Genomic DNA, 27,080 nt, shown 5'->3' on the forward strand with positions numbered 1-27,080 from the left:
TTGTGAATGTTAATATTTTTATTCCTTTTATGATGAAGTAAGTACTAAGGGATGGGGACAGAGACATCACAGGAGGAGGAAAGATAGGGCCCCCTCTGCAAAGACACCCCTAAAACTACACATAGAAGGCAGTGGATCCCCAGGGCAGCCTTTCCCATCCCAACCCAGATGCATTTACCAGTAACTCCCATGGCTATGGGGCACATGCCCACCTTCCTAGGAGTCCCAGCTATGCCTCCAGATACCAGTGACTCAACCCCCTTTTTCCATTTCCCAAAGCAGCCTAGCCACTCTCTTTTGCCCCTCAAATTCCTAATCCTAGTCCCATTCTCTGACCTCTCTCTCCCTGTTTTTGTCTTACGTGAGACCAATTCTCATAGGTTCCTCTGGCTCCGGCACTCATTTTCATTACTGCGTGTGCCAACAATCTTCCTCCTTCAGGAAATTCTTCCAATCCTAAATCTTTCAGCTTTGCCCCCGTTTCCATCTCCCTATTTCTCCTCCCAGTCTCCTCACTCCTGGAATGCAGAACTATGCACCAGAGCTGCTAGGCAAGCATGGCTCATGTGGAGGGGTGGGTAGAAGCATGTCGCTCAAGACAGAAGGCGCGCTCTCGGTGAGGACGCTGGGTTTCATTCAAACAGACACAGCTGCACAGAACGTTCACTGCCACCTTCCTCGATTTCTAGCCCTTCTCTCTGCTACTTTGACCCTCCTCACAGATCCTGCTCAGCACCAGGCCTGCTTGCAGCTCATTTGGTAATAAAAGCAGCAGCAAGACTATGACAGGTGCTCCAGGAACCAGGCTCTTTTTCAGGCTGTGAGCATGCACACTGTGTATGTGGAGTGCAAGACAGTCATCGTCAGTCATATAAACCGGGTGCTATGGAATGTGTGGAAAGGGAAAAACATGATTTAACTGTGGATTTTATTGTAAGTGGGATACTAGTCAGAAAGACCTAGAAAGCTGGCATTGCAGTTACCAACCAGCTCAGGGAGAAGGAAAGAGAACTGCAGAAACCACTTAGGAGTTCCAAGTGATTGTAACACGTGTGGACATCCTCAGGTCTCCTGGCCCCCTTCCCTTCACCCAGATTTGGTGCGTGGAAAGTCTAAACATTTGCAAATTCACAGTCATAGTCAGTCATCCGGCACATTATGAACTTCCACTGGCGATCCCTGTGGGGAGAGAGTCAGAAAGCTAATGTCAGTGAGAAGACACCACGGGAAGAATCGCTGCTGAGGGAAAAGTGACGAACGACCCCCAGAGAATTTCGGACCTGCAGGGACACCCAGTCTCACTCTGCTCCCAGAAGACATCTGGATGAGGCCTCTCAGAAACCCACAGGTAGTCACCTGTGAGGTCAGGAGTCCTGGACACCTCCTCAGCCAGTTCAGGTTGCACCTTGAAGGAGACTGGCTAGATTATTGGCTGTGTGGAGGTCCCATCCATCACCAGTGGCCCGCCCACCAGGTCTCTGTCCCAAAGGTACCTCAAGGACCTGTAGGTTAACAGCTTGCAATGAAAGCGTTTATTTAACATTGTCTCCGTTGCATTTTGAAGAATCTTCTCTTAAATAGGCCAACCATTTGCTCATTATTCTTTTTTTACTGACTACTTACTGTGTGCTAGGCTCCATACTGCACAGTGTGGTTCCCTTCAGAAAACGCTCCTACAGGGAAGTGGAGTGAGGGGAACCAACGCTAAAACCCCATAAAGCGGAAAAGAAAATGCCTGCCATGCCTGTATAGAAAAATGGAATCGCGTATTTGTTTAAGAGGCCGGGCACGGGTGTGAAAGGACACAGAATTGCTCAATTCTGAAAAACATGGTGCGGATACATTTCAAGGAACGTTCTTTGCTAAGGACAAGTCTACGTTCTTTGTTCACTCATTTAACAAATATCTACTGAGGGCTTACTCTGCATGGCACTCTTCTGGGCTGATAGGGCTGAGCGATGAGAACGGCAAAGAGAATAATTGCGACTACTGTTTGCTGAGCACCTCCCATACATCCAGCCTTGCACTGGGTGCCTTACATGTTTCCTTGTTTAATCCTCAAACCATTCATTATTTAGGGGGAGAGGCAGACTCAGAGAAATAAGTGGTTTTCTTGAAGATAATTCGGTGAAAATTTCAGATTCCAAGTTTGTCAAACTTAAATCTTGCTCTTTCTCTTATGCCGCAATGCCTCCGTAACTAGGTACCCATGACCCCATCAGAGGACATGACTGTCACATCCCTTGCAAAGTTCCAAAATGGGCAAAAAGAAAGAGTCATTCCATGTACGATCACGCAATTCCTTCAAAGCACAGCAATGCCTTTTAACCTTAGAATTCTTCTCCTTTTTCATTCTGCGTGGCATCTTCCCAGTTCAGTTCATCCTAAACACTAGCACTGATAAGGTCTCCAGCCAGCCTCCGAGCTGGAAGGTGGGACTGACCAGGCTCAGTTCCGGCAGATCGCTCTTGCAGCAGCTATGGGATATACTGCTCAAATGGCCTAAGGCAGGCTTTATAAGTATGATTTATAATTTTATAATTTATAATTCGTAATCTGTGTTCCAACAGACACAGATAAATAAGATCTTAAGGCAGACATTCACACTATTCTTTTAAGAAGCTATTAAGTGATGCTGAGCAAAATTTAGACTTGGTCTTAAGAGGACGAAGGGACTCAGTCAGGCTGTCTCTGATTTGCTCCCAGGACAGTGATTCTCAATTGCTAAACTAAACCCCAGGGGGGTTTTAGTTGTCAGAACAGTGGGGGAGGGGAGGTTGCTACTGCCATCTAGTGGGTAGGGGTCAGGGATGCTGCTAAACATCTAGAATTGGCAGGACAAACTCTATCACCAAAGAATGATCTGGCCCCAGGTGTCAATATTGCCCAGGTTGGGCAACTCCATTCCAGGAAGAAACCACTATAGATTTGCATATGGAAGGAAAGCTCCTGCCCAGCGAGTCCCGCACTGACAAGATCTCTCCGAGTTGGTGGCCTCAACGTCTTTCAGCAGAGCAGAAGGAACCCAAGTCAGACATCTTTAAGCCACTGATTGTCAGTGACAGCAGCAAAATTGCATGGGTATATTCATTTTAAACAAATACATGACATAATATCACAGTTTTCCAAGACTTTGCATTAACCCACATAACTGAAAATTTCCAAGCCAATAGGAATTGGACATTTTCACTGCCAAAATAGATTTATTTTGTAATAATTTTGGGTAGTACTCTTTCTTTATTCTTTCCTGCCTTCGTAAACAGGGAATGCAGAACTAATTTTCTTATTGACTTGGAGACATCATTAGGAACATTGAGCACCTGGCTATACGTTATTCAGTGTTGCACTTTGGGGCTACTCTCCCCTGCTAAATGTCACCAGGCTTCCATGGTCTTTGAGTTCTTAGATCTTTTCTTTTCTTAAATATGTTTTGTGTGGGTGTCATGTCATTCAGCGATTTCTTCTCACTGGTGAAGTGAGTTTTATTCTAACTACTATCTTCCTCATTCACTTTTTAATTTGCTGCTGCTAGCAACTAGGTAACTAAGCTAATTTAGAATGTATTTAAAATAAAGTGATTAATGTGTGAGAACTGAGGGGTTTTCCTAGGAGTAAACACAAGGGGTTTTGTTCATGGAAATGGCAATATGCATTGTCCCTTTTCAGTTACTTAATGTTTCTTTTATTGTTTTGTTTTTATTTCTTAAATTATTATTTTTAAATTTTGTTTTTTACTAGCCATATTAAGCGTTAACTTCAGTTAGGTGAGATGTCATTTCATTTAAAAACATAAATATACACAAAAGATAAGTCACACTCAAATTCATTATAGTCCATTATTTAATGAATTAATTTAAGTTTTGTTCAGTTTGCAAACATTTATTGGTAACATTTCAGGAGTTTATTTGCTGTGTAAGGTGATCATCATCTGACTAAAAGTAGATCAAATCAATCTTTTAACACTTGAATTTACTCACACTTCTCTCTTTATTAGGGAAAAGAATTCTTATTTTCTTCCTATTGTTTTGTTTTGATGTATTTGTGATAGGATTGGGGAGCTGATTGTGAGAGAAAGGGGATGAAAAAACGAGTGCTGTTTTTTCCTTTAGGTTATTTAAATTCTCCTCTTTCATTTTAAATATGGTTGATAAGCTTTGTGTGTTTCTTCTCTTCAGTCCCCTCCCCTTCTCCTCTCTCTCCCTTCCCAGCACCCAAAGTAGGGGTCATGTAGAGAAACGGCACTGAAGAGGGTCCAGTTTGACAGTGGGTACTCCTTCAACAATTTTTGTCCTTTCCTCCTGATGTTCGGTAAGAAAAAGTGCTCTTTGAAATTGAGAGAACGAAGAGCTTAGAACATCATGAGATACCACGTTGAGGATTTCCTGCTCAGAGAAGGCTGGGATCCATCCTCATCCACTAGGGTGAGCTGCCTCATGAAATAGGTTTAACAGCATAGCTCAATTCTCACTGCCTTCCACCCTCCAGTTAATCTCTCAGTTAATCCTAGACCTGCCAAGAACCTGCAACAGGGAAAACTCCAGGTTGAAATTCCTGCAGACATGATCCTTGCATGGAGCTAATGCCTGCCTCCTCAAACCCCTAGCCCACGGGGAAGGCTCACCTTTCCACTGCAGAGAAAGTAGTTGTTGCTCCTCGCATATAGTAATCATAATTGTAGGAAATCATGTCCATTTCCTCACCATAGTGGCCTGGATATTCTGTTGTCAGCCTATGTGAGAAGAACAACAGGTTAGAGGAGAAAGACAAAGCACATTATTATTGCTAGGGACAAACAGGAGAGATGCTATAAAAAAAAGATGGAGTTCGACCATCATGGGAGACCCAAAGGGGAGTTAGATGGCCTCCACCAAACCATTCCAGGCTGTGAAAAGATGGATGGCTTCCTCCCACTTCATCTTCCTTCTTCTTGCCATTAATCTATTCTCTGAAAAAGATGTAGGTAACTCACCAGGACTTGAGGAAATATTGATTAATATCAATATTAGTCCATCCCATTCAAGTCAACTGGAACCATGTTTTTAAACTGTGGATTTTGACTCGTTAGTGGAGCATGAAATCACTTTAATTGATTATTACCAAATGAACTTTAAAAAAGAAGAAATAGAATATAAAATATCAGAGAATGCATTGTACACACTAAAATTAAGTTCTTGTGTATGTGTGTAAAAGTTTTGTTTCAAATATATACATGTGTGTATTTATATGATGTATGTATTGTGTGATATTTAATATGTATTTTTTACTGTGAGTCATGATCAAAACAGTGTTTGAAAATTATTAAAATAAAACGTAAGCTCCACAAGGGCAGTCTTAGCCTTGTCCACCATTGTTTCTCTGGCACCTAAAACAGCGCCTGGTACATAGTAAGCATGTACTTGCTGAATAAATAAGTGGCCTTGGGAGAGTCACTTAATCTCAGTTTCCTGGTCTACAGAAGAACGAAAGCTTCCTTATAGGTTTGCCATTGGGACTAATACAAATATGTGTGATACACTAATTAGCAGCAATTTTGCTTCTTCTTCGCCCTTCTCCTTTTTCCTCCAAGACTAAGTCAATCCTGGGCCTCTCTATGAGTAGATTCGTTTTGCTCTGCCCTGGAATAAATCTAGAATCTTCTGGTTCTCATAAGGGCTTTACCATTGGAGATCTTCAAGACCAAAATAGCCCTTTCAGTATGAAATGGGTGCCCCAAAGTCCTTATCTGTACCCCCAGGGCTGCTTGGGAAATGACTAGTTAGCGAGTGTCAGTCATTTCATCTGATTTAGGTTCACCAGGTTGCTGTATGTTGATAACAGAAAGATCTTCCGCCGTGTAGACTTGCTATGCAAAGATTGTCATGAAATCTTGAAAAGATTGATTTATAAACTGGAAGATCTCTTTGGAGGATCTCGGTGCTTAGATGCAGCAAGATCAATGTGAGCTCAAGATGCGAACATGTGAGCATCCTGTTAGCTCCAGTATTAGCCAGAGCCTTAAAACCCTGCTCTCTTGGTTCACTTTCATTCCTTCTCCCACATTGTGCAGTTGTCCTCGTTCTCCGATTTTTCTCTCCTCAAGGCGCAATTACGCTCTATCAGGATGCCAAGCCCAGCCCAGAGTGGGCTACATATGTTTCTGCTTAACGTGTTCATGAAGGGCAATAAGGTTCTGCTAATTCAGAAATCTCTTTTGTGCTTCTAAAGAGACCCAGAACTAGGTCTTCCTTTTTCTAGTGAAATTGTTAAGTGACTCATAGATGGACCTAATGGGGCCTCACTTGAGTTCCATTGGTTTATGGTCCACAAGGATTCTAACAAGTGCTAGACTAAAGTTCACCCAAAGAAAGAGGAATCTGTTGAGAATGTGAATAACACAAATTAGAATTAAAAGAGATGCGGTAGGAGGTGTTTCCTTACTTCAGGGAACACAAAATATATTCCAGAACTTTTGAAGTTCTCTTTGGACACAATATATAAGACTGATTGCCAAGCATCGTTCTATGTGCTAAGGCGGAGTCTGCACACGGCAATACTGCGTTAGGCCAAATCCAATTGCTGAAACTATTTGCAAATAATCAGGCCAGATTTTTATTTTTTAAGTTTTTACTGATCTGCCTTCAGATTTCTTGGAGAGCTAAATACATTTGGAATAAAGTGGGAAAGAGAGGTTTACATTTTAATTTTAAAGAAAAACATCATGAAGTTTCAAGCTTCAACGGGGGAAAAAGTTATCCATTGCTTTCTCTAACTAGCATTTTCTATTGCTTCATTTTTGATAGTGACCAGACACAGGTCCCCTGCTCAACAGGACAGTTTGTCTGGAAAGCCTCTCTCTGGGGGACTGCTGTCCAGTGAATTTCTAGAACTCTCTGGAGAAAGCGTGGTGCTTGCTCACTGGTACATTTCCATGTTGGCCCCAACCTTTGGGACCCAGGCTCAAATCTTGGTCCCAGGTTTTTGTCTAACTTGATGTTTGGTTGCTGCTGTTGCTCTGTTTCCTTTTTGTTATAAAATCATGAGAGCAAGTTTAGACTATCTTGCAGAAGCCTGGATTAAGGGGGCTAGGGAAGGAGTTTGGATATTGATGGAAATGATTATCCCTGCTTTATGAAACTAAAAATACACAGGGAGAAATGGCCCCAATCGGTAGAAAGTGAGCCTCCCAAACACCAACCACGGGGGAACTGCTGTTTCAACACGGTCCAGGATTCTGAACTTTAGCACCAAGCAGATGTGTCTCCAGTTAGTTCTTGATGACATCATGCAAACACAACATGTCCTAATAAATGAAAGCTCCAGCAATAACTCCTTAGAGAGAAAAAATAGAATTTAGACTTTCAGAACTAGACACTGCGACAAGGGCATAGGGACTTGTCAGGAAATTAAAAGAGGCTACAAGGAAGCAGAAGATCAGGGTTTCATAAACTGCGGCATCGGCTTCCTGAGCGCGGCCCGGGAGGAGCTCACTGTGGCTCCAGCTTCCTTGTGAGTTACTAGGTCACTTCAGGTAGCTTTTTAGCAAAGCACACTTCAGACTGAGCATTGCCGTACATTCCTAGATCAATTAAAACAATCAAACAAGCCTTCAGCTTGGCCAGATGAGGGTGAGGGCAGGTCAGAAAGGTGCCTTTATCCAGTTTACTGAAATGAGTCTGTTATCGAAGCTCTTCTATCGAGAACCTTTTACACCCCTTTACAAAGAACTGCTCGTGTGCGTGTGTGTATGTTCCTCCCACCTCTTTTGGACGAGTGACTACTGGGGTACAATTTCTCACTTCAGAATACTTTTTCTGCCATTTGTAGACAAGACGAGACAGAGAGTTGTTCCAAAGCTAAGAGAGAACTTGATAACATAGAACCACCTGTACAACTTGTTGTGTTAAATGAGGTTGAATGAGATGGAAAGAAATTAAATAATATCTTAGTTATGTGCTGAAGAAAACCCATTCAAACTGAAGAGATTTTTAAGATTGATATAGGATCTTCTCATCGAACATTCTGAAAGCACTGAAATTATCAACAGATCTAAGCAGATTCAACAAAGGATTGCTGACCAGTACACTGCCCCAGACCGAGCTGTGGCTCAGAACTCATGGCTCCTTTGCTATGAGAATAGGACTTATCATAGAGCTTAGCTCAGATGTGTGTTATCACACGCATTTTAAAAAGGGGAGGAGATACACAGTTTAGTTAGATAAAGAGGCCAATTTTATCTATTGTTGAAGGTGAGGTTGAGGACTCATTCAGTTTTTAATAGTTAAAGGGAAGAATTTTGAATCTATTCCTCAACAGAAAGTGAGAAAATCCACCTGCATTATTGATTACTGCGTGGTTGAACCTGAAGTTAAGCTTGGCTGTGCTGGGGTCTGCTGAGGTTGGGGCGCTGGAGCCCTTGGAGTCGCCCTTGGGGGCCCCGCTCTCAGGCCACGTGCCTCGCCCCACGGCCCCAGGTCAATAAGTGCCTCAACCTCAACGTCACCCTGCTGTGTGGGATACCAGAAAAGGATACACTACAGATCCCCTACTATAAACGATGGAAGAAAACCCCAGTATTTGTATGTTAAGAAATCAGAATGGGGTACCGGAGGAAGCCATACTTCAGCTTTTTTCAAAATAAAGATAAGCTGAGCATGTTTTCTGATCCATTCTCTAGAGCTCACCCCATGCTCAAACAACATCGTAGAGAAGTATTTTCTGGTCAACCCCATCTCTGATTCTGCTTTGCTCCTATTTTCTCCACTACTCAATTAGTACCTTATTTTAAATATCCTAGTCTAATGTCCTATTACTTGTCAGCACCAAATATTTAGGGTTTGATTAAAAAAATAGAATACCTTCCTATGTGGAATATAAACAAACACATGGACAAAGAGAATAGATTAGCGGTTACCAGAGGGGCAGGGAGGTCCGGGGCGGGCATAAGGGGTAAAAGGGCACTTACATATGGTGACTGACAAATAATAATGTACAACTGAAACTTCACAATGTTATAAACTATTATGACGTCAATAAAATTAAAAAAAATAGAATACCATGGCATCTTGTTTCATGATGATGACCAATACAGACCTTGAGGGGCCGTTAGGACATGGCAGTGGCATGGAGAAGAAATTCAACATTTGTAGAACTGATATGTTGAAGTTGGCCTACATTCTACATCCAGCTAAAAGATGTCTCTTTTTGACAGGCAAATCATTGAGAAGTGTCCTAAATAAACGGAAGCTCTTCTGATCCATCCTCTTGCATAATGCTTTTCCCGGTAAGCAACAAGGAATGGAAATATGTCAGGTTAGACTACTTTGTCAAAGGCCTGGCATCTCCAGTAGGTGCTGCATCAGAACCTGTTTGAAATATTTTTGCAAGGATGAGAAAAACAAAACCCAAATGCAGTTATTCATAAAGGAAAGCAGCCACAAAGAAACAGCCACACTCGCTTCTTGACCAAAGGACTGGGGAAACCGGCCAAGAGCCACTGAATGACCAGGACCTCTGTGGTCGCCAAAATGCCTTTTCCACAGAGACAGCCTGAACCCTGGGGATGTGAGAAAGAGTGTCAAATGTTCATGTCTGTCCTCTTGTGGCATTTTGGAGATTTATATTTTAAAGAGTTCATAATATGTATCACAACACAGGTGAACACAGTTCCAGAGATATCTGTGGCTTAAATTAGAAGAGGAAAGTCCCTGAGGATTTTCCAGATCTTTTGGAACTGAGTTTCTGGCTCATGGTCCGAGTCCCCACCTGGTCAGCAAGCACATTTGTTTTGACTCATGCTGGTTTTCATCAGCCACATTACATCATGGTCACCCTGGTCCTGCACGTTGGGGGGGACAACTCTACCCCCAACATCTCCCCTCCAGCTAAAATAAACTTTCTTTTCTGTTTTCACTATTAGATGCCTACTGTGTTGTTAGCTAATACTTCACCCGCACGGGTCTTATTTCCTCATCTCGATGGAGAGAGCTCACTGCTGTGCAAAGAGCATGGGATTTGGGCGCTGGTCGACTCGTTTGAATCAAGTTTGGAACTTTGAACAAGTCACAATTCTGCACCTCAGTTCCCATATCGGTGTAATAGTATCATAATTTCCATATATGAGAAGCAAGTGAGCTAACGCCAGAGCACATGGGAGGACTCAATAAATAAAAGTCACCGTCGTCATCATCAGGAACTAAATCAAAGTCTATGAATTGTACTTATTTTATGTCCATTCACATTCACTGACTGATTAAATGAATTCATAAAAGAGGGATGAATGATGTCTCTAGAATCCAGTAAAAGGGAGCAGACTAGATAGAACGAAGCAACAAGTTTGGTCTGTGATTGTGAGGTTTATCTTGTTCTAAGTAGCTGGTAGGGCCTGGCCTTGGGCCAGCCAATACTTACCAGACAACCAGACACCTCTCTGAAATTTCTGCTTTTGAAATTTGAGCACAGAGAGGGAGGCATCACCAATATGCAGGCAGCAAATACATTTCTAAATTATAAATATGGCACAGTAATTGTGACGGCCCCTGTGATTGATGATAGGTGCGATCGATTTTGTTCAAGCTCAGAGGGGCTGTTGTCCCCCAAAGTGAGTGCTTCGTGCGTCATGCAGTGCAAGGCAGTGGTTGTTCGTAGGGCACAGACACATCTAAACTCAATGCAAGCTTCTGTAAAATGTCACATTCAGGGGCTGGCCCAGTGACATAGTGGTTAAGTTTGCATGCTCTGCTTTGGTGGCCCAGGGTTCGCAGGTTTGGATCCTGGGCACAGACCTAGCACCACTCGTCAGGCCATGCTGAGGCGGCATCCCACATAAAGAAGAGGAAGACTGGCACAGATGTTAGCTCAGTGACAATCTTCCTCAAGCAAAAAAAGGAAGATTGGCAATAGATGTTAGCTCAGGGCCAACCTTCCTCACACACACACACACACACATACACACACACAGAGTCACATCCAGTCCTCTTTTCTCAAAGTGTGGGCGTCTCCATCTCTCTAATAACACCTTCTAGCTTGCTCAGAGAGGAACCAGCATACAAGCTGCCCTTCTCACCAGGCCTCTGGGAGCAGAGCTGCAGCAGCATCTGAGCTGGCGTGGGGGTGACAGACACTGTAATGGAGGTGCCTATGAGGTCATTCTTGTCCCTGCCATGATTTTACAGGGACCGGTCATGCAAACACTACTCATCTTGTATTAAAATCTGAACAATGAGAGTACGAGTTAAAGATTAGCTTTGATTGAGGGCTTTGGGGTGGAGAGTAGAGAAGAATGTTCTGATTAACTGATTTTCTTGTTGTTGTCATTAACTAGAGCTATCTAGGAATTAAGAAAAGCCATCCTCTGGCTTATGCCTTGAGCCTAAGGGAGAGGGGAGCTACGTCATGGAGAATGCAATGTCTGAGTCACGGAATCTCAAGGTTGAAGGAGAACTGAAAGGTCATCCACGTTGATTTTGAGGAAGGACATTACTTTTTCGGTCAAAACATATCATCCAATGAACCTAATTAAAGGCCACAGATCTGAGAAGAACCATTTAGGAAAGGAAATAGATACTGAATTCAAAACCATCCATTCCTCAGACCCATACTCCATGCCTGGACAGCCTCAGCATGCTGACAGGGGACAGTCTGGTTCATGGCACACAGCAGCTGGAGCCGCTGGGAGCCTGGGGAGTTATTACAAACAGTCTCTGAAGGGTTGCGGCTTCTTCAGTGACATGTGTTTGTGGTTTGCAGACGGCTGGACGGAGAATTCTAATTCTCATATATAAATATTTATATAAATATAAATATATATAAAAATATGTGTAAAATTTACACATGCATCTAATCCTGTGGGGGCCGTTTAGTGACAGCGTGTCAGCATCTATTGGGAATTCACTTTCTTGCTAGAGCTCACTGATGCTGTAAAATCTAAGGAGAAACTGCACAGACTCAGATGAGAACAGCACCTTGGTTCCCACCAAGCAAATAAATCCCGCACTCATTTGGGAGTCGGTTGGATGACCTGATTGTCCTGCAGGCAGTGGTGCTATTTCTGAGCCACTGAATGCTTGCAGGAGCAGAGACGATAGATGCTCACTTAGCTACTTCAGAACAGGGTCGGGCTCAGGGCTGCAGAATGGCTTTCAAAGTGGGAAGAGAAAGATGTCGCCACCCACACGCCTCCAGTTCCCTGGGAGGTAATTCAAGCTGGTTAACGTGATGGAAGGGAAGGTTTCAAATAGGAGGGTTATCCGCAGTTTCTCTGTGGGAAGGTGAGAGAAAACAGTTCTCACACAGAAGGGCTGTTAGAAAGATCGAGTGAAATAATGCATGTGAAAGAAGCCCTTTTCAACTATAAAACATCAAGTCGATGTCAGGTTTCACCACTGTTACTGTTCCCAGGGACCAGCAACATTCAGTTATTCATTTGAGGAATTTATTAAGGGGCTACTTTGTGCCAGGCAATATGCTGAGATGCTGAAGAAACAAGACCTAATTTATGCCCTAGAGGCTTCATTCAATTTAGAAAGACATATAATATAACATCATGACTCAGGCAATTTAAAGAAGCCACTAAAATGTCTAGACACACCAGTGGGAGAGTGAGTCATGCACCGCATACCGTGGTGCCTACTGCAATCTCCTGCTGCTGCTTCTCAAAGTTTTCCTTCGGAAAAGTACCATGCCTTTGACAACTGCGGTCACTCTCAGCTCTAACACCATGCCACCAGACATAGATGCAGCCAAGGGATGCCTTCCTTAGCGGGACTCACTTCACAGTTGATTTGCCATGTCCTTCCGAGTACTTCTCTCCCATTTACCCGACCCTTTGGTTCTACTGACCATCAGTGACATGTCTGGGGATGGGGTGGAATGAGGAAGGGTGAGGGTGTGGTGGGGGGTGGGGGGTGAGGGTGCGCAGAACTTTGCAGTCCAAGACTAGGAGTAGATTTTGCCTTGGAGGCCTGAATGTCTGGTGCAACTTAAGAAAAGTTGCTCATCTCTATTTGTCAGTCTTTAACCTCGGGACGGTGTTCCCACATATGTAGCTCCATGTTCATTAAATTCTTGGCATCTTAGCAATTGGTGGGCTGCAGGGAAGGGAAGTTGAGAAGTCACTTTTAAAGTGCGTGAGAGGAAGGACACTTAGCCCTCCTGAGGAGCAGGAGTAGCCTGGAACCGGCCCCCAAGTGAACACTGAAAGCCTGGGACCTCATCAGAAAATCAGCAGAATTTCGAGACACACAGACCTGGGGGTCTTTCAAGTCTCAGAATCCAAATAAACAGGGCAAGCTTCAAGCAGCCGTGCTCAGGGTGGTGACATAGATCACAGAAGCCGTGGAACGTGGGGACTCTGGAAGATTTAGATGTTTTCCCCTTCATCCCACCCTTATCTCCACTCCCCCGCCTCCTATCTCTGCCCTTTGACAACTTTTATAAAACCACTGAGCCTCAGTTTCTTGCCTGCCTGGTCATCAAAAGCCTAAGCCTGCTCCCTGTCGTTGCCTGCTTGGCCAGGAGCCAGTGGCCAGCCACTGACTGTGTGACCAGCTGAGGCAGCCTCTCCCGTTCATCCTGGCAGAGCCCCGGGCCTCGCTGGGATCAGTCCTCAGCTGCTCCAGCTCTCTCCTCCTCTGCCTGGAGGGAATGAGTCACTGCAGCCCCAGCAGACTGTCCACGGAGACGCTTTCTGGTTCCTCTGCATAACCAGCTCCAGTCACAGGTTCTGCCTCCTGCAAGGCGACCAGACCCCTGACTGTGATGACCTCGGGCGGAGCCTCCTTTGAAAGGCCTGTTAGCTGGTGGGGAGGCTGGGTCTCTGCTGCAGCTGGGAGGGTGTAGGGGCCAGCCCTGTGTGATCACAGCCAGTGGCAATACCAGTTGGCTATTATCTCATTTAATCCTCACAACAAAACTAGGAAGCAGGCTGAAGTTATTCATTCACTCATTCAACAAATATTCTTGAGAGCCTACTATGTGCCTGGCATTATTTAAGGGGTTTAGAAGACATCAATACAAAGATCTTTGCTTGTGCAGAGCTTACATTCTAGGGCAAAGGTGGGAGGGTGGAGGCAGATTTAAAAAAAAAAACAGCAATGTTTGGCGTAAATAAGCAAACTATATTTTCTGGGCCTCTTCACCTTATTCTGCATGCCATCCAGAATCATTAATTTGAAGATTCATTAAGTAACTATTAAGCAGACATTGGGCAAGCACTCTGCTAGGCGCCGAGCACAAAAATATCAATGTGCTCCCGTATCCTCCACATGCTTCCAGTCGAGGTGGAGAGAGGACACCGTACATGCATAGTTAAAATGTAGTGTACTGAGAGCTGTAACAGAGGCATCCCTGAAGGGCTGGGGACAGGGCCCCCAGCCCCAGGCCTCCCTCGGCCCCGAGGCTGTCCATCCTCCTCGCTGCAGCCACTCTGGGCTGACTTCTCTTTCACCCCTTCTCCTTCCCGAACAGGGCCCTCTGGTCCACCCAGTGTACCCCCAACCCTGATGTATCTCTTTGGAGACTGACTAAGGGGAAGTCTTGCTAACATGGTAATGGATTAACTGACTGAGTACTAGTTTGTTGCTTACTCTTTCAGATAATTTATTTACCTTTCAGCTGGCTTTTAATGCCTTGCAACAAAGGGGGGTGGATGTCACTGAGGGAGTGCCAATCCCTCGGCAGCCTGGGGAAGGGATGATGAGAGGAAGGCCGAGCTTCCGGTGGCAGCAGGCAGGCCCCTACCTGCCCTCCCCTCTCTTGGGGGGGGGGAACCAAGAATCTTTAGAACCTTCACCCTCTCTTTGAAAACAGTTCTGGGCATCTAGACTGCCCTTCCCAAAAGCACCTTTGGAGTCAAGACATTTTTATGGCTCAAAACAACCCAAAGATCTTTTAGTGCGTGGGTTTCACCTTGTGATCCAGCATGTCCCTGAGCGGTATTCAGGGAGCCTGAGGGCTCCTGGCTGTCTGCAACCTTTCTTGTAAACATGCCTAAGTGCATTTTCTTTTTCCTGAAGACAAGGTCTACAGCTTTCATCAGATTCGTAAAAATCTCAGAGACCCAGAAAAGGTAGTCATCATTTTAAGTGATGGACTTGAGGCTCCTTCTAGAAGTAAAGAGACGTTCTAGTGATGGCACAGTTACAGTGAGAAGAGGAGGAAGGAAGTTGGCAGGAGGGGAGGCAGAGAGAGGAGGGGTCAACACAGACGCTTCAGCTCAAGTTTCTTGTGCCCGCCTCAGTGCTCCTTCCACTCTGCCCTGCAGCGTGAGATCTCTAGGTCTTTGATTCAGCACCTCTTGGTTATATCCTGCGCGCTAGCCATGACTGCTCACCTGCCGTGGTGGGGTGAGAGCTGCTTTATGTAAGCAGTTTTGGAGAGCTGGAGGAGGTCTCCGCTCTATCATATAGCTAGGGATACCAGCTGACCTGGAGCTCCAAATTCCCTATTCATCATTCCTTTACACAGAAAATGTTCAGCTTTTGGAGCTGCCTGTCCCTAGAGACATTGTGCCCCATTTGGGCGTCTGTGGAGTAAGGCTGTCTGGTTGCAGAGAATAAGCATAACCCAAAGGCTGCCCTCCCAAGCATCACACTGTAGAGAGAGAAATCACTTGAGTGAGCCAGCTTTCAAATGTGGATGCTTTGGGATCCCTTTGTCCAAGGCAGAAATGCCTGGATTGTTTGTGGACTGAAGAACTTGGGACAAGTCATGTTGTCAGCACCCAGCATAAGTTATCAGGGTAAATAAACACGTACACATTCTTCTAGTCAACTCAAGGGCAATGTCAGGAGATATTTGGCATCAGCCCAGGGAGTGGGAGAGGAACAAAATTTCACAGACTGGAATTACAAATTGATCTAGAAAACACCAGCCTCTTTTTTCAGTCTATAATTATATCCTATGTTTGTCCCTCTGACCTGTGACAGGGTTGTTTTCTTCCAAAGAAGCTCTGCAGGAAAAAATAGGCTCCCAAGTAGGTCCAGCAGCCTTGAATGTGATAAGTTAGTGTGATAGAAGGAAAAGAGTCCTGGGACAGGAGTCAGTAGACCTCAGCTCTAGAGGTGACACCCCCATGAAACAGCTGGGTGGCTTTAGGAAAGTCACTTCCTTGTTCTATTGTTCTGTTTGTTTCATTTTTTCCCAAAAGAAGGGTGTGCGAGCATTGGGTTGATGACCTGTAAGGTCTCTGCCAGTGTGAATATTATTCTAGCCTTTTCATTCATTCATGCATTCATTCTCTTTTATGTGCTAGCTGCTGCATTCCAAGCATGTTTATGACAGCCCAGGGTTATCTGAAGCCAGAAATATGGACCAGAGCACCCCCCCAAGCTCCCCTCCAGCCCGAGGAGTCACATTTGGCTGCCAGGCTCACCAGCAGGAATATGGGCATCTCTTCCTGTAGCGACAGCAATAAAATTGCCACTCCCGATCCAGCACTGACTCAAAGTAGCGGCTCTGGAACCCCGCCACCAGTCCATTGTTGGAGCATGTCTGGTACCTGAAGAGAGGAGAACAACTGCAAGTAAACTAATGACAATGACACGCGAACAGACAGACCCCTTCCCAGGACCCCACAGTTCCCCAGCTCCCACAGTTACTGAGTTAGGCCACTCTTTTCACTGACGTAGATCCCTAACAATTTATCCCATTTTCCTGCAAATAATAAAGACTTTGTGATATTTATAAAAATGACATATCTTCAACATTAAAATTCAAATGATTCAGAATCTTTCAACTGAAGGAAATTTGGAGAACATTGCTCCTGTTAGACCTCTATGAATATATTGTTAGATGGAAGAATGCATAAATGGATGGATGTAGAGCCACCTAGAATTTTACAAATGCAAGACTATATTATTCATGTCATTTAAAATAAAAGATAATATAATTCATTTTGCTAGAATTTAAAATAAAAAGAAGACAAAAGAGAAACACAATGAATTGATGAACTTCAAGCAAATGTTTCTCCTGCTTAAGAGCAGAGCCCTGGAAATTGAGCACGAGGATGCTCATTCCTTCTACTCCATACTGTAGGCAGAGTCCACGTGGGCCCAGTGATTTGTCCAGGGCGACCCAGTGGGGAAGCTGGGACCACAACCCCAGGCTTGCACTACTTACCCAGGAATCTTTCTACTGCCTACTGGAATGTAAACTTTACATGGGAGGGAGAGTTTTGGTTGAAATGCTATCCCCAGTACCCACTGTGGGTTCTGGCATTTGGAGGCACTTCTTATAGATTTGTAACAGGCCAACTGAACTCCTCAAACACGCTCTAGGGGCCCCATTCCTGTCCTAGCTGCTCAGTTCTAATTCTTCAAAGAAAGCAATCCCACCTCTCTGGTCCACAGAGCCTCCTCGCAGGCACGTGAATTTTCACTCTTTCATTCTATCTGGTCTAGGAATTGGCACCTTTTACCTTCCCAGTGCCTTCCTAACAAGCTTTGGCTTAGAGCAATATAATCATTTCTTCCTTTGTTCTGTCTCCAGCATTGCTTTCTCCCACTCCTGCTCCAAACCCCACTGCTGCTTCAAGGCTTGCCGCTTTTTGCTGTGATGATGAGGATGCTGTTCTCCACCTGGCCACAGCGGGCTCCCAGCTCATGTGGAGTGAGATCTTCCAAAATAGTTCTGTAGCGCCCTATTTCTTTGCATTTCCTACCCACCTGGCCACGGATCATGCTCCCTCTTATGTCTGAGCTGTGCAGGCAGTTGTCTATGTGTCGTGGCCCAACAGCTGCTGGAATACAACCCTGTTTTCCAAGTAAAGATAAGTTTCCAGAAAATATGATAGATAAAGTCAGAGTAAGTACCCTGTGCTGATAGCTGAGAGGGACCTTGTGACACACAAACTGTAAATCCATCAGTGACTGGATTTCATTTTATTCTTTTTAATTGCTGGAAATGATCTTGTGGATCTGACAAAACTAGACATTAAAGGTATTTCATGTCTCTGGTCGGAAAGCATCTGTCCTTTTCATTCATTTATTATTCATTTATTCATTCATGTACATATTCATTCAAATATGCTTTTATTTATTTGTTCATCCATTCAACAACTTGCACTCTACCACTATCCTGTATCAACCACTGTGCCTCCATGTTGAGAGAAGAGCTGAGACATGGCTTTTGTGCTTGGTCAACTATGCAAACCAGCCTGAATTCCCCATCCCGGGACTTGTCAGAAGTTCTGACGGACCTTAGCGAGCTCAGGTATAGGTGATATAGTTGATACAATGATGCAAATTAACTCTTTGAATTGTTGATTTCATGTTCTTTGGATAAATACCCAGTAGTGGCATAGCTGGATCATATGGTATTTCTATTTTTAATTTTTTGAGAAATCTCCATACTATTTTCCATAGAGGCTGCAGCGGTTTGCACTCCCACCAGAGAGCTATGCATCCCTGTGTTCATCGAAGCATTATTCACAGTTGCCAAGATGTGGAAGCAACTCAAGTGCCCAACAACTGATAAAGAAGATGTGGTATATATACAATGAAATACTACTCAGCCATAAGAAAAGACAAAATTGTGCCATTTACAACAACATGGATGGACCTTGAGGGTGTCATGCTAAGTGAAATAAGCCAGACAGAGAAAGACAAACACCATATGATTTCACTCATATGTGGAAGATAAACAAACACATGGATACAGAGAACAGATTAGAACAGAGGGGAAGGGGGTTTGTGGTGGGCAAAAGGGGTAAGGGGCACATATGTATGGCAACAGTTAAAAACTAGGCTATTGGTGGTGAACACCATGCAGTCTATACAGAAACTGATATAAAATAATGTACACCTGAAATTACACAATGTTATAAACAATATGACCTCAATAAAATAATTTTTAAAAAATAATGCAAATGAAGTTGTAAGTTGAGACCACTGCCCTTCGATGGTCTAGGCTTCTTCACTCCACCATTGCCCACATCTCTTCAGGAGTATTACCACTTTGGAAAACACCTGCAACATTTCAGAAAGCCACGTGATTGGGAGGGACCACTAGGGTCTGGGACAGTGGAAGGGTAGCTCTGGGGGCGGATCTTCCAGGATAGTCTGTTCTGTCCTAATTCCAGCCATGTGGGTGGGACGTAACTTCAACAGAAAGCTCTAAGAATCGTAAACAAAGCTCATCTGTGTCCAGAGAGAGACAGTGCCGCATCCTGGTGGTCTCTGTGATCTTCCTCCTTATCATCACTAAGACTGCACCTTTCTCTAAAACAGCCTTTTCAAAACTGAGCCGGCCTGGGGTTTCCCTGGAGCTATTGCTCCATTGTTCTCGTTTGTCCTGTGCACTCAAAGCACCACAGGGGACAGTGTTCCCACGGTGGTAAGTTCCCTTAAGTAAAAATAAATGGAGCAAGATAAGCGGACCTGTTTCACAGGGTACCAGTTCTGAAGGCAATCCAAGTTCCATGAATTCTCTGCCGGCAGTCAGCCAGGCAGCTGGCCCCACGCTCTTGGATGGGCAGTGTGTGTGTCACTCTCTCACACACCACCTCAGATAAGGCTGCCCTGTAAAGATTATCTGGACACGAGAGACCCAGGGGCTAAGAACATATGGTGAAGGTTAGATAACCGAACAGAACTCCCCTCCCCAGCTTCTGTCCCGTTGTCTGCACATTTTGGCGGAGTGAGCCTGCACTACAGTTTGGGAGTACGTCACCAACACAATGAGATTACTCCTTCCAGAAGTGTATCCTTGTAGGGGTACATTTTCACACTCATGTGGCGAGCAGTATAGCAGGGTGGTTAAGAGCAGGGCTGTGCTACTGGTCTGGTGCTCCAACCACTCCTGGCTGTGTCACCTTGGGCAGGCTTCACACCCTCTAATGGCCTCAGTTTCCTCAACTGTAAAACGGGCATAATAACAGCACATACCTACTGAAGTTGCTGTGAAGACCAAAGAAGGCAATGCATATACAATTCTGAGGATAGTGTCTTTTAATGCTTAATAAATTACATATTATTGTTATCATACTTTCCTTTAGTTCACGTGGCAGTTGTGAGTATGCTCTGCGAAAGCCACCCTTGGCTCCCCAGTCTCCAGCCAGTGGAAAGCTGGTGGACTCATATGCATTCTCTGAACTGCTGTTTCCTAAAGCAAAGCTCAGGAGGCTGGCTGCCTTGGTTGCTGGCACACCCACCTTGTCGCATAGATACTTTAGTGTGACGTATCACCCGCAGTAGATGGTAGAGTCCTTGAGGGAAAAGGTCATTTAATCTTCAACTTGAATTCTCTACAATGTCTGAAACTGGGGTTCAGCAAACGTTTAACGGAAGAATGAATGAACGAATGACTGATCAGGGCATCTTCCATTACCAGAGGCAGAACTGACTTTTAAGAGCCCATCACTCAAATCCAGGAAGGGCCCTGAAACTCCTTCCAAGTAGTTTCCAGTAACTCGGGTGAGTGCTTCATCTTCCCTCTTCCACCTTCTCCCCCAGGAACAAAGCCTGCTCCAGGATGAGGATGCAGAATGAATACAGCTTTGAGCGTTCATCTCCTCCCTTCCTCTCCCTTTCAATCACTTTTCCTTAAGCACCTTATTTAACAAGCCTCCCCTAAACCTTAGGCCATACAGGAGCCAGCAGGCGAGGAGGGGAGTGAGGGCAGCCTGTGGCTGGGAGGGGATCTGAGAGTTTGCATCGCCAAAGTGATTCAAATTCAATTTTTAAAAAATGACTCGGAGGGAAAAGCAACATGCCTGGGGCTCTGCGTCACTTCCCAGCACCTGCGTGTTGCCCCAGAATGGCCACAGAAAAGAATATGAGCCCAGGACTGCAGCTCTCCTGATGAGTTGTGACGGGACCCCAGCTGAGCACAGGCACAGACTCCCTAAGAACATTCCCTCAGAGTTTCGGGCACGAGGGTGCCTTGCTTCAGAGATTCTCTCCTCTCCATCTGAGAAGACGTACTTTCTTTCTCATCATCCCTTTGAACGCTGGAGACTCAATTTGTTTCACAAACTGGAGCATTGTTTTAGCCCTGCTCCACCTGACACTAGGAACTTTCTAGAAGGAAAATCACAAGGCCGTTAGTTACTCCTCCTCTGACAACAATACTCACAGACCTTTTCTGAGAAAGTGGCCTTTCTGAAAGTGGTTTTTCTCAGGGCCATCACCCTGAAAGCAAAGACAGAAAACCTTCTTCTCTATCTGCAGTAGTAAAACATAGAAGCGATGGCATCGGGGGAAAGAGCCCTTGTCAAGGAATCAGCAGACGTGAGTTCTGGTCCTAGCCCTGACATTCACATGCTGCGTGGAGCCTCGCCGGAGTCACTAGGAGGATTAAGTGAAATAATGCCTGCAAAACTCCTGGCCAAGATAGAAACTAGAAGAGCCGGGATCCAAACTCAGATTTTTCTGAGGCCAAAGCTCCTGTTCAGGAGCTCTCAGGGAGCACAAAAAGTTACTTCCTGCCTGCATCTGGGTAAGAGTTCTGCTATCTTCTTCAAGTCCAGGTTTTTCGAGTCTGCCTCTCTGTCCACGAGGTTTTAAGAAGGTAAAGCAGAAATGGCCTGCTGCACAGCTTCTCTGGATAGAAAGACACAGAACAGGACAGGAGGAGAAAAATAAATTCTCCCTAAAATACAAACTCCTGCCCCATTTTAGAAAAGTACAAGCAGTAGAGGTCACCCCAAGGCCTCTGAGAAGATCCAGATTCTCTCACGAGATCAGTTCTGGCCTCAGAGCAAGTCCAGGTCATGCAGGGGCGTGAGGCTAACCCAGGGGCGCTCACAGACATCAGGTATCGCAATATTTGTCAACCGAGAGGTCTAACGCTGCCTCAGTGTCTATCTGAAAATGTGACAAGTACTCAGGGCACTCGAAATGTTCACTTAATATTTACAGGTTGTAACTGAAGTACATGTTCCAAAAACAAAACAATGTCTATCAGGAGCCTTTTTAATCTAGTAATTTGGATTTCAACTCCAGCTTCGTAATTTACCAACTGTGTGATATTTATCTCTTTAAGTTTCGGTTTCCACATAGTAGTCATAATAGTAAGAATAGGTAACCTTTATCAAGGTCACCATGTGCCAGGCATTGTACTCAGCATTGTACCTGCATTAATTATTTTAATCATCAAAACAATTCTATGAAATGGGCTCAGATAATCAGCTCGCTGCCCCTACCATTTGATACATAGAGAAACTCAGGTTTAGAGAGGTTAAGTAATCCCCCAAAGGACACACAGCCAGTAAGGCACATCCATCATCTCATTTAATTCTCACGACGATTCTGGGGAGTTGTCTTTCCGGATGTCGAATTTGAGGCTTGGAAAGCTGATGTGACTTGCCTGGAGGTAGTAGTGGGGCTGCATTTTGAGAATTGTTCTATCTGACGCCAAAGATCATAATCTCTCCATTACTTCAAGAGACCTCAAAGACACACACACACAGACACAGAGGAAGGTATCCTAACTCTGTGGAACTCTCTTATTTATTGGGAAGATTATGTCCGACAAGCACCCAGACAGAAACAAACCCCCCAGCGGGAGGAGTGAACCTTTGCCATCCTTTTGAACAAAACCAAGAGCCATCTTTGCAAAGCTCAAGTTCCTCACGCAACTGAGTCCCAGCACTTAGGAGAGTGACCTCGAGGGAAAGTGGGCAAGAATCCTGGATCTGCCATGACCCTGATCTTGCACGCTCAGGCTTCTTGCCTCAGAAGTCATTCCTACAGGGAGGTGACAGCTTCTTTAGCCCAGCTCTCCCTGTGGCTTTACCCAAGAACAAAATAACGCCAACATTTAACATCCACCTGCAGCGCTGTGGCATCAGACCATCTGGCTTGGGTTCCACCTTTGCCACTCGCTAGCTATGAGCGGGTGCGTCTCCTGATGCTGGGCACTGGGGAATTTTCACTGAATGAGACAAAGTTCCTATGTTCATGAAGCTTCTATTTTGAAGGAACCAAAGAGATACAAACTCAAATCAGGTAATGACCAGTGCACCTCAGGAAGCACAAAACAGGTTGGGAGCCGAGGGTGGCAGATGTTGGCTTAGAGGAGGTGGTCCAGGGAAGCCTTTCTGAGGAGGTGGGAGCTGTGGGTACTGAACGCTCAGAACCATGAATCAGAAGGATTGCTCCATACCGTGTGGAGCCTTGCTCTCAGTCAGAGTCAGATTATGGAAAATTATGCCTAACACGCCCAGCTTCAAGTTTACCTTGATGCTAACATAGCTCTGTGGGATAGTTATCCTTTCTCCTCTTCTCTGTCCTGCGGCTTGTCTTTGGTGAATTCAGAAATTTGAGTAGTCAGCTCTAGTACGAGCTGCCTTTTAAAATGTCTTGGGATTCTTTGAAGCCCAGGGAAGAAAGCGGGTGCCAATAGGCAGAACACTGTTCCTCTGAGTTCAGACTCCACGTGAAGCTGGCTTACCCCAAATAGCCTCACCAAATCCCAGATTCACTAAGCCTTGGCTGAGCGCCCCTGACGTGCCAGGCATTAGTTTCGATTTAGATTTGTTTCAGAGTTCTCCTATACTTTCTCCTGTAAGCATCACAGTAATGCCCCCCGACAACTAGTGAGGTTGCTGTCACAGGTTTTTTTTTCTCTTTTTGCCAGAATGAGGAACCGAATGCCCAAGCACAGAGCTAAGAGATGACAGAAACAGGAGCTATGAATCCAGGCTTCCTGATTCCCAGACCAAAGGTCCTTCCACCACGCCACAGCTCAAGCTCACTGAGAATTCCAGCCTCATCTTGTTCCACACAGGACCCACATGCCCTACAGCCTGTGTCAACTCAAGTTAGAGAAGGTTCCCTGAGAACAACCGAGGCATGCACTGGGATGGCAAAATGCCACTCCTGGGACCCAGGGAAAGCCTGCTGGGAGTCCTGTGTGGTGGAGCCAGCACACACACTTCAGAATCTGGTCCCTGAAGTAGGAGTTTTCAACAGAGAAACCGTGGCAAACAGCAGTGTTACAAGCCACTCAGCCATGATGGAAGCATCTTTCAAAGACTGCTCCAGTTAGCAAGCGTCTTTAGCAGATCCTATGTTCCGTGGTCAAATCTGGGTTTGAGACTCCTCCCTCCTCTTAAAATAAACTTGCAAGCTAATTTAGTTATACAAGGCAACCACACTGCACAAAACCATCAACAACTCTTCCCCCAGAACAGATTATGTGACGGGAAAATGTAACTGCTCCACAGCCTATGAGTAATTTCTTTCCTTCCAGATTGTTCACTGAGACGGGAGTCTAAATCCAAAGCAATAATCATCTAAAAAATGCCTCTGGGGTAATTGCTATCAGTCCTGGGGAGGCTGAGTCCTATTGTAAAGAAGCTGTTTTTCACTTTTGTGCATTTTTGACCCTGTGATTAGTGGGGGTCAAGATCAGGGGAAAAGAATCAATCATTTGACTCTGCATACTCAAAAATGTGGAGGAAGAGAAGGTGGAGGGACATCTTGCCTGCCAGCTTCTCACTTGACTCCCATTGGCCAAACAATGTTTGGAAATGCAATTTCCACTCCCTTCCGCTTTTGGTTTTCTTCAAATGGTTTGGGAGTTAATGACAAACCAGTCACACGTTGGCAAGTTTAAAACTAAACATCATTTGCCTTCTCTCCCCAGCAGCGATAAACACAAGGATCAACAGAATGCAAGAAAAATCCAAGTGCATTTTCAGGCCAAGCAGAGCCTGGACTATCGGAGCCCTGGAGCCTTCTGAGATCACGCAGTCTGACCACTCATTTTCCAACCAGAGAGCTGAACCCCTGCTCTAAGGTCACACAGCAAGTCGTCTTTAGAACAAGGACCCAAATTCAGGCCTCCTGACTCAGAGCCCAGGGCTCTTCCCTTGGGGTTTGAAGAAACAGCTCTGTTTTACTGTGGGCTCTAAAAATATGTGTTAGAAAGGGCCCCACCCGTATAATGGCCCCCTAGATAGGAGGACTAGATGGATGATTGTAACTAGGTTGTTCCCATGGTCCGTGCCAGGCCATGGGCCCAGCTGTGGCGAGCTCCTTGAGACTATCTTTCATCAAGGCGAGGTTGGACTCTGAGTTCGCATCTGTCAGACAGGGTTTGGGTAATTAAATCTGCTTGCCAGAGGCAGTGTGTGTGTGTGTGTGGGGGGGGGGAGGATGGTTCAGTAAAGACGGTCTAAGCACCCTTGGCAGCCCCAGTCCCTCCACCTGTAGCTGCCCGTGTGACCCCCCCTCCCCACCCCTTCCACAGGCTGGCTGAGCCCCTCCTCAGTCATAGTAAGCAAGCTGGTCTCCACACCTCCAGAGCTGGGCTTCTGCTGTGATCTTGCACGTCCCCACTCTCCCCAGGATGAAGAACTGTCCTGAGCCCAGTCCGGTGGCCCTGGCCCTGCTGACAGAGCCCACACTGGGCGGGGGTGGCAGCTCTCAAGCAGTGCTTCAGTGTGGCTAAGCACCTGTGCTTGGAAGTATGACTCACTGGATCCAAATCCTGGCTTACCACTTTCCACTGAGGAAACTCCTGATCTCTAGACCATAGTTCATCTACCCATGAAATGACTTATAGATTTGTTTTAAGCATTAAATGAGATAATCCATATAAAGCACTCAGCATGGCGCCTGCTCAGGGTAAGCACTGAATAAATGGCAACTGGCATTTCTCAGAGGTCCCCTCTCTTGCCTGGATCTTCTTCCTATCAGTGTCTTTTCCTCTTGATCTCCCATCATCGTTCCGTCTGCTGATTGAGCGACCCCCAGAGTTTTATACTTGACCCCCTCACCCCCCAAACCCGGCTCTACTGTGTGCCTGCTAGAGTCCCTCACAGAGTCTTCTCTCTACAGACACCACAGCAGCAGCCTGCCAACTGGGCTTCCTCCTCCCTGGGCCTCCCTCCCCTCTCCCCCCTGCCCCTGTGTCTCCATCCAGCCTACCAGTCAATAGCTACTTGGATGGGCTCCTGACCATTCACTGAGGCTGAGATAGTCATCCCACAGTGAAGCACAGGCTCGGGCCGTTTCCATGCTATTTACTCCGGCAAAGCCCAGTCAGGTGAGAATGGCACTTCTCCCTCAGAGCCTTTAGTAAACTCTTCTCCAGCAACGGATCCCATTCTCAGTTCAGACGGAGAGAAGGACGCTCCTGAGAGAGCACTTTTAGTGGGGCAGCAGAGAGCTGTTTCATTTCACTTCTCTTTGCCTAAATGTCTTTGTCCCCTCTCCCTCGTTTGCTTGCTCCAAATCAGTGTTTCTCAAACCGTCTGTGCTCAGGGTCCAACTGTCTATTTTCCCCAAACTATTGTGAACCAATACTTTTGTAAAACAGCAAAAATGTATTACTACCAAACTAAAATGCCATTTGGACATCACAACAATGTTCAACTGCTATGAAGTTTCTTAAATTCTTTCTGTTTCTGTACTTATCTTTTTGCAGGCTCATAAACATTTCACAAACTCACATTAGTCCCTGGATCAAACTGAGAGTAGGGCTGCTTCTGGAAGGAACAGACCACAGAGGGGTCCATCTGCCATGGACACTCCCCATCCTGAGCTTTTGTCCTGCTCTGTGGTCTGCTCGGCAGCAGTCTGACCCGCCCAGAGCATGCAGTGGGGAGGTTCTGGTAGGTTTTGCCCGGTCTTTAGTGACTGCCGTTCCTGAGGGTCACGCAGCCCCCAGGGGAGGGCTATGCTGTGATGTTCCCAGCCCGCGTGGAGCGGGCTGCCCCTTACCATTCCATTCCAGCCCTGTTGATCTCCTCCCACCAGCACTCCGTGGGCTCCCCGAGGCTCTGGGGCGTGGGCATGCAGGCGTAGTTCCATTGTCTGTCAGAACCTTCCTTCTTGTTGAAGATGCTCCTCACGGCCACCACCACCTGCCCGTGGGGACACTGGTAGCTGAAGCCCTGCCGGAACAGATTCACCCACCCATCGTCGCTATAGTCATGGTACTGCTGGTATGGGTACTCGTAGTCACCATACTGGCCCTGGGCCATGGTGACCAGTGGCAAAAGGACCCACAGAAGAGTGAGGTCCATGCTGCCTGGGCTTCTGGCAGAAAACATCACCCTAGGTCTGCTGGGCTGGCCGTTTTATACAGCTGCCGCTGACATGTGGCTTCCAGATGTGGGTGAGCAGGCTCCAACTGCAGTGTGTCATCGTTTAAGC

The 27,080-nt window shown here is 45.7% G+C and overlaps 1 protein-coding gene across 1 annotated transcript; it reads right to left on the reverse strand.

Annotated features, from left to right (window-relative positions):
- On the reverse strand, window positions 1-27,080 carry DPT (dermatopontin). Its single transcript, XM_008541870.2, has 4 exons — window positions 26,646-27,080; window positions 16,349-16,474; window positions 4,622-4,729; window positions 1-1,179 (listed from the first exon to the last, which is right to left on the reverse strand). The coding sequence occupies exons 1-4, from the start codon at window positions 26,975-26,977 to the stop codon at window positions 1,113-1,115; spliced, it is 633 nt and encodes a 210-aa protein (XP_008540092.2). The 5' UTR covers window positions 26,978-27,080; the 3' UTR covers window positions 1-1,112.

The sequence above is a fragment of the Equus przewalskii genome, chromosome 23, assembly GCF_037783145.1.
Source record: "Equus przewalskii isolate Varuska chromosome 23, EquPr2, whole genome shotgun sequence".
Classification (NCBI taxonomy): Eukaryota; Metazoa; Chordata; class Mammalia; order Perissodactyla; family Equidae; genus Equus; species Equus przewalskii.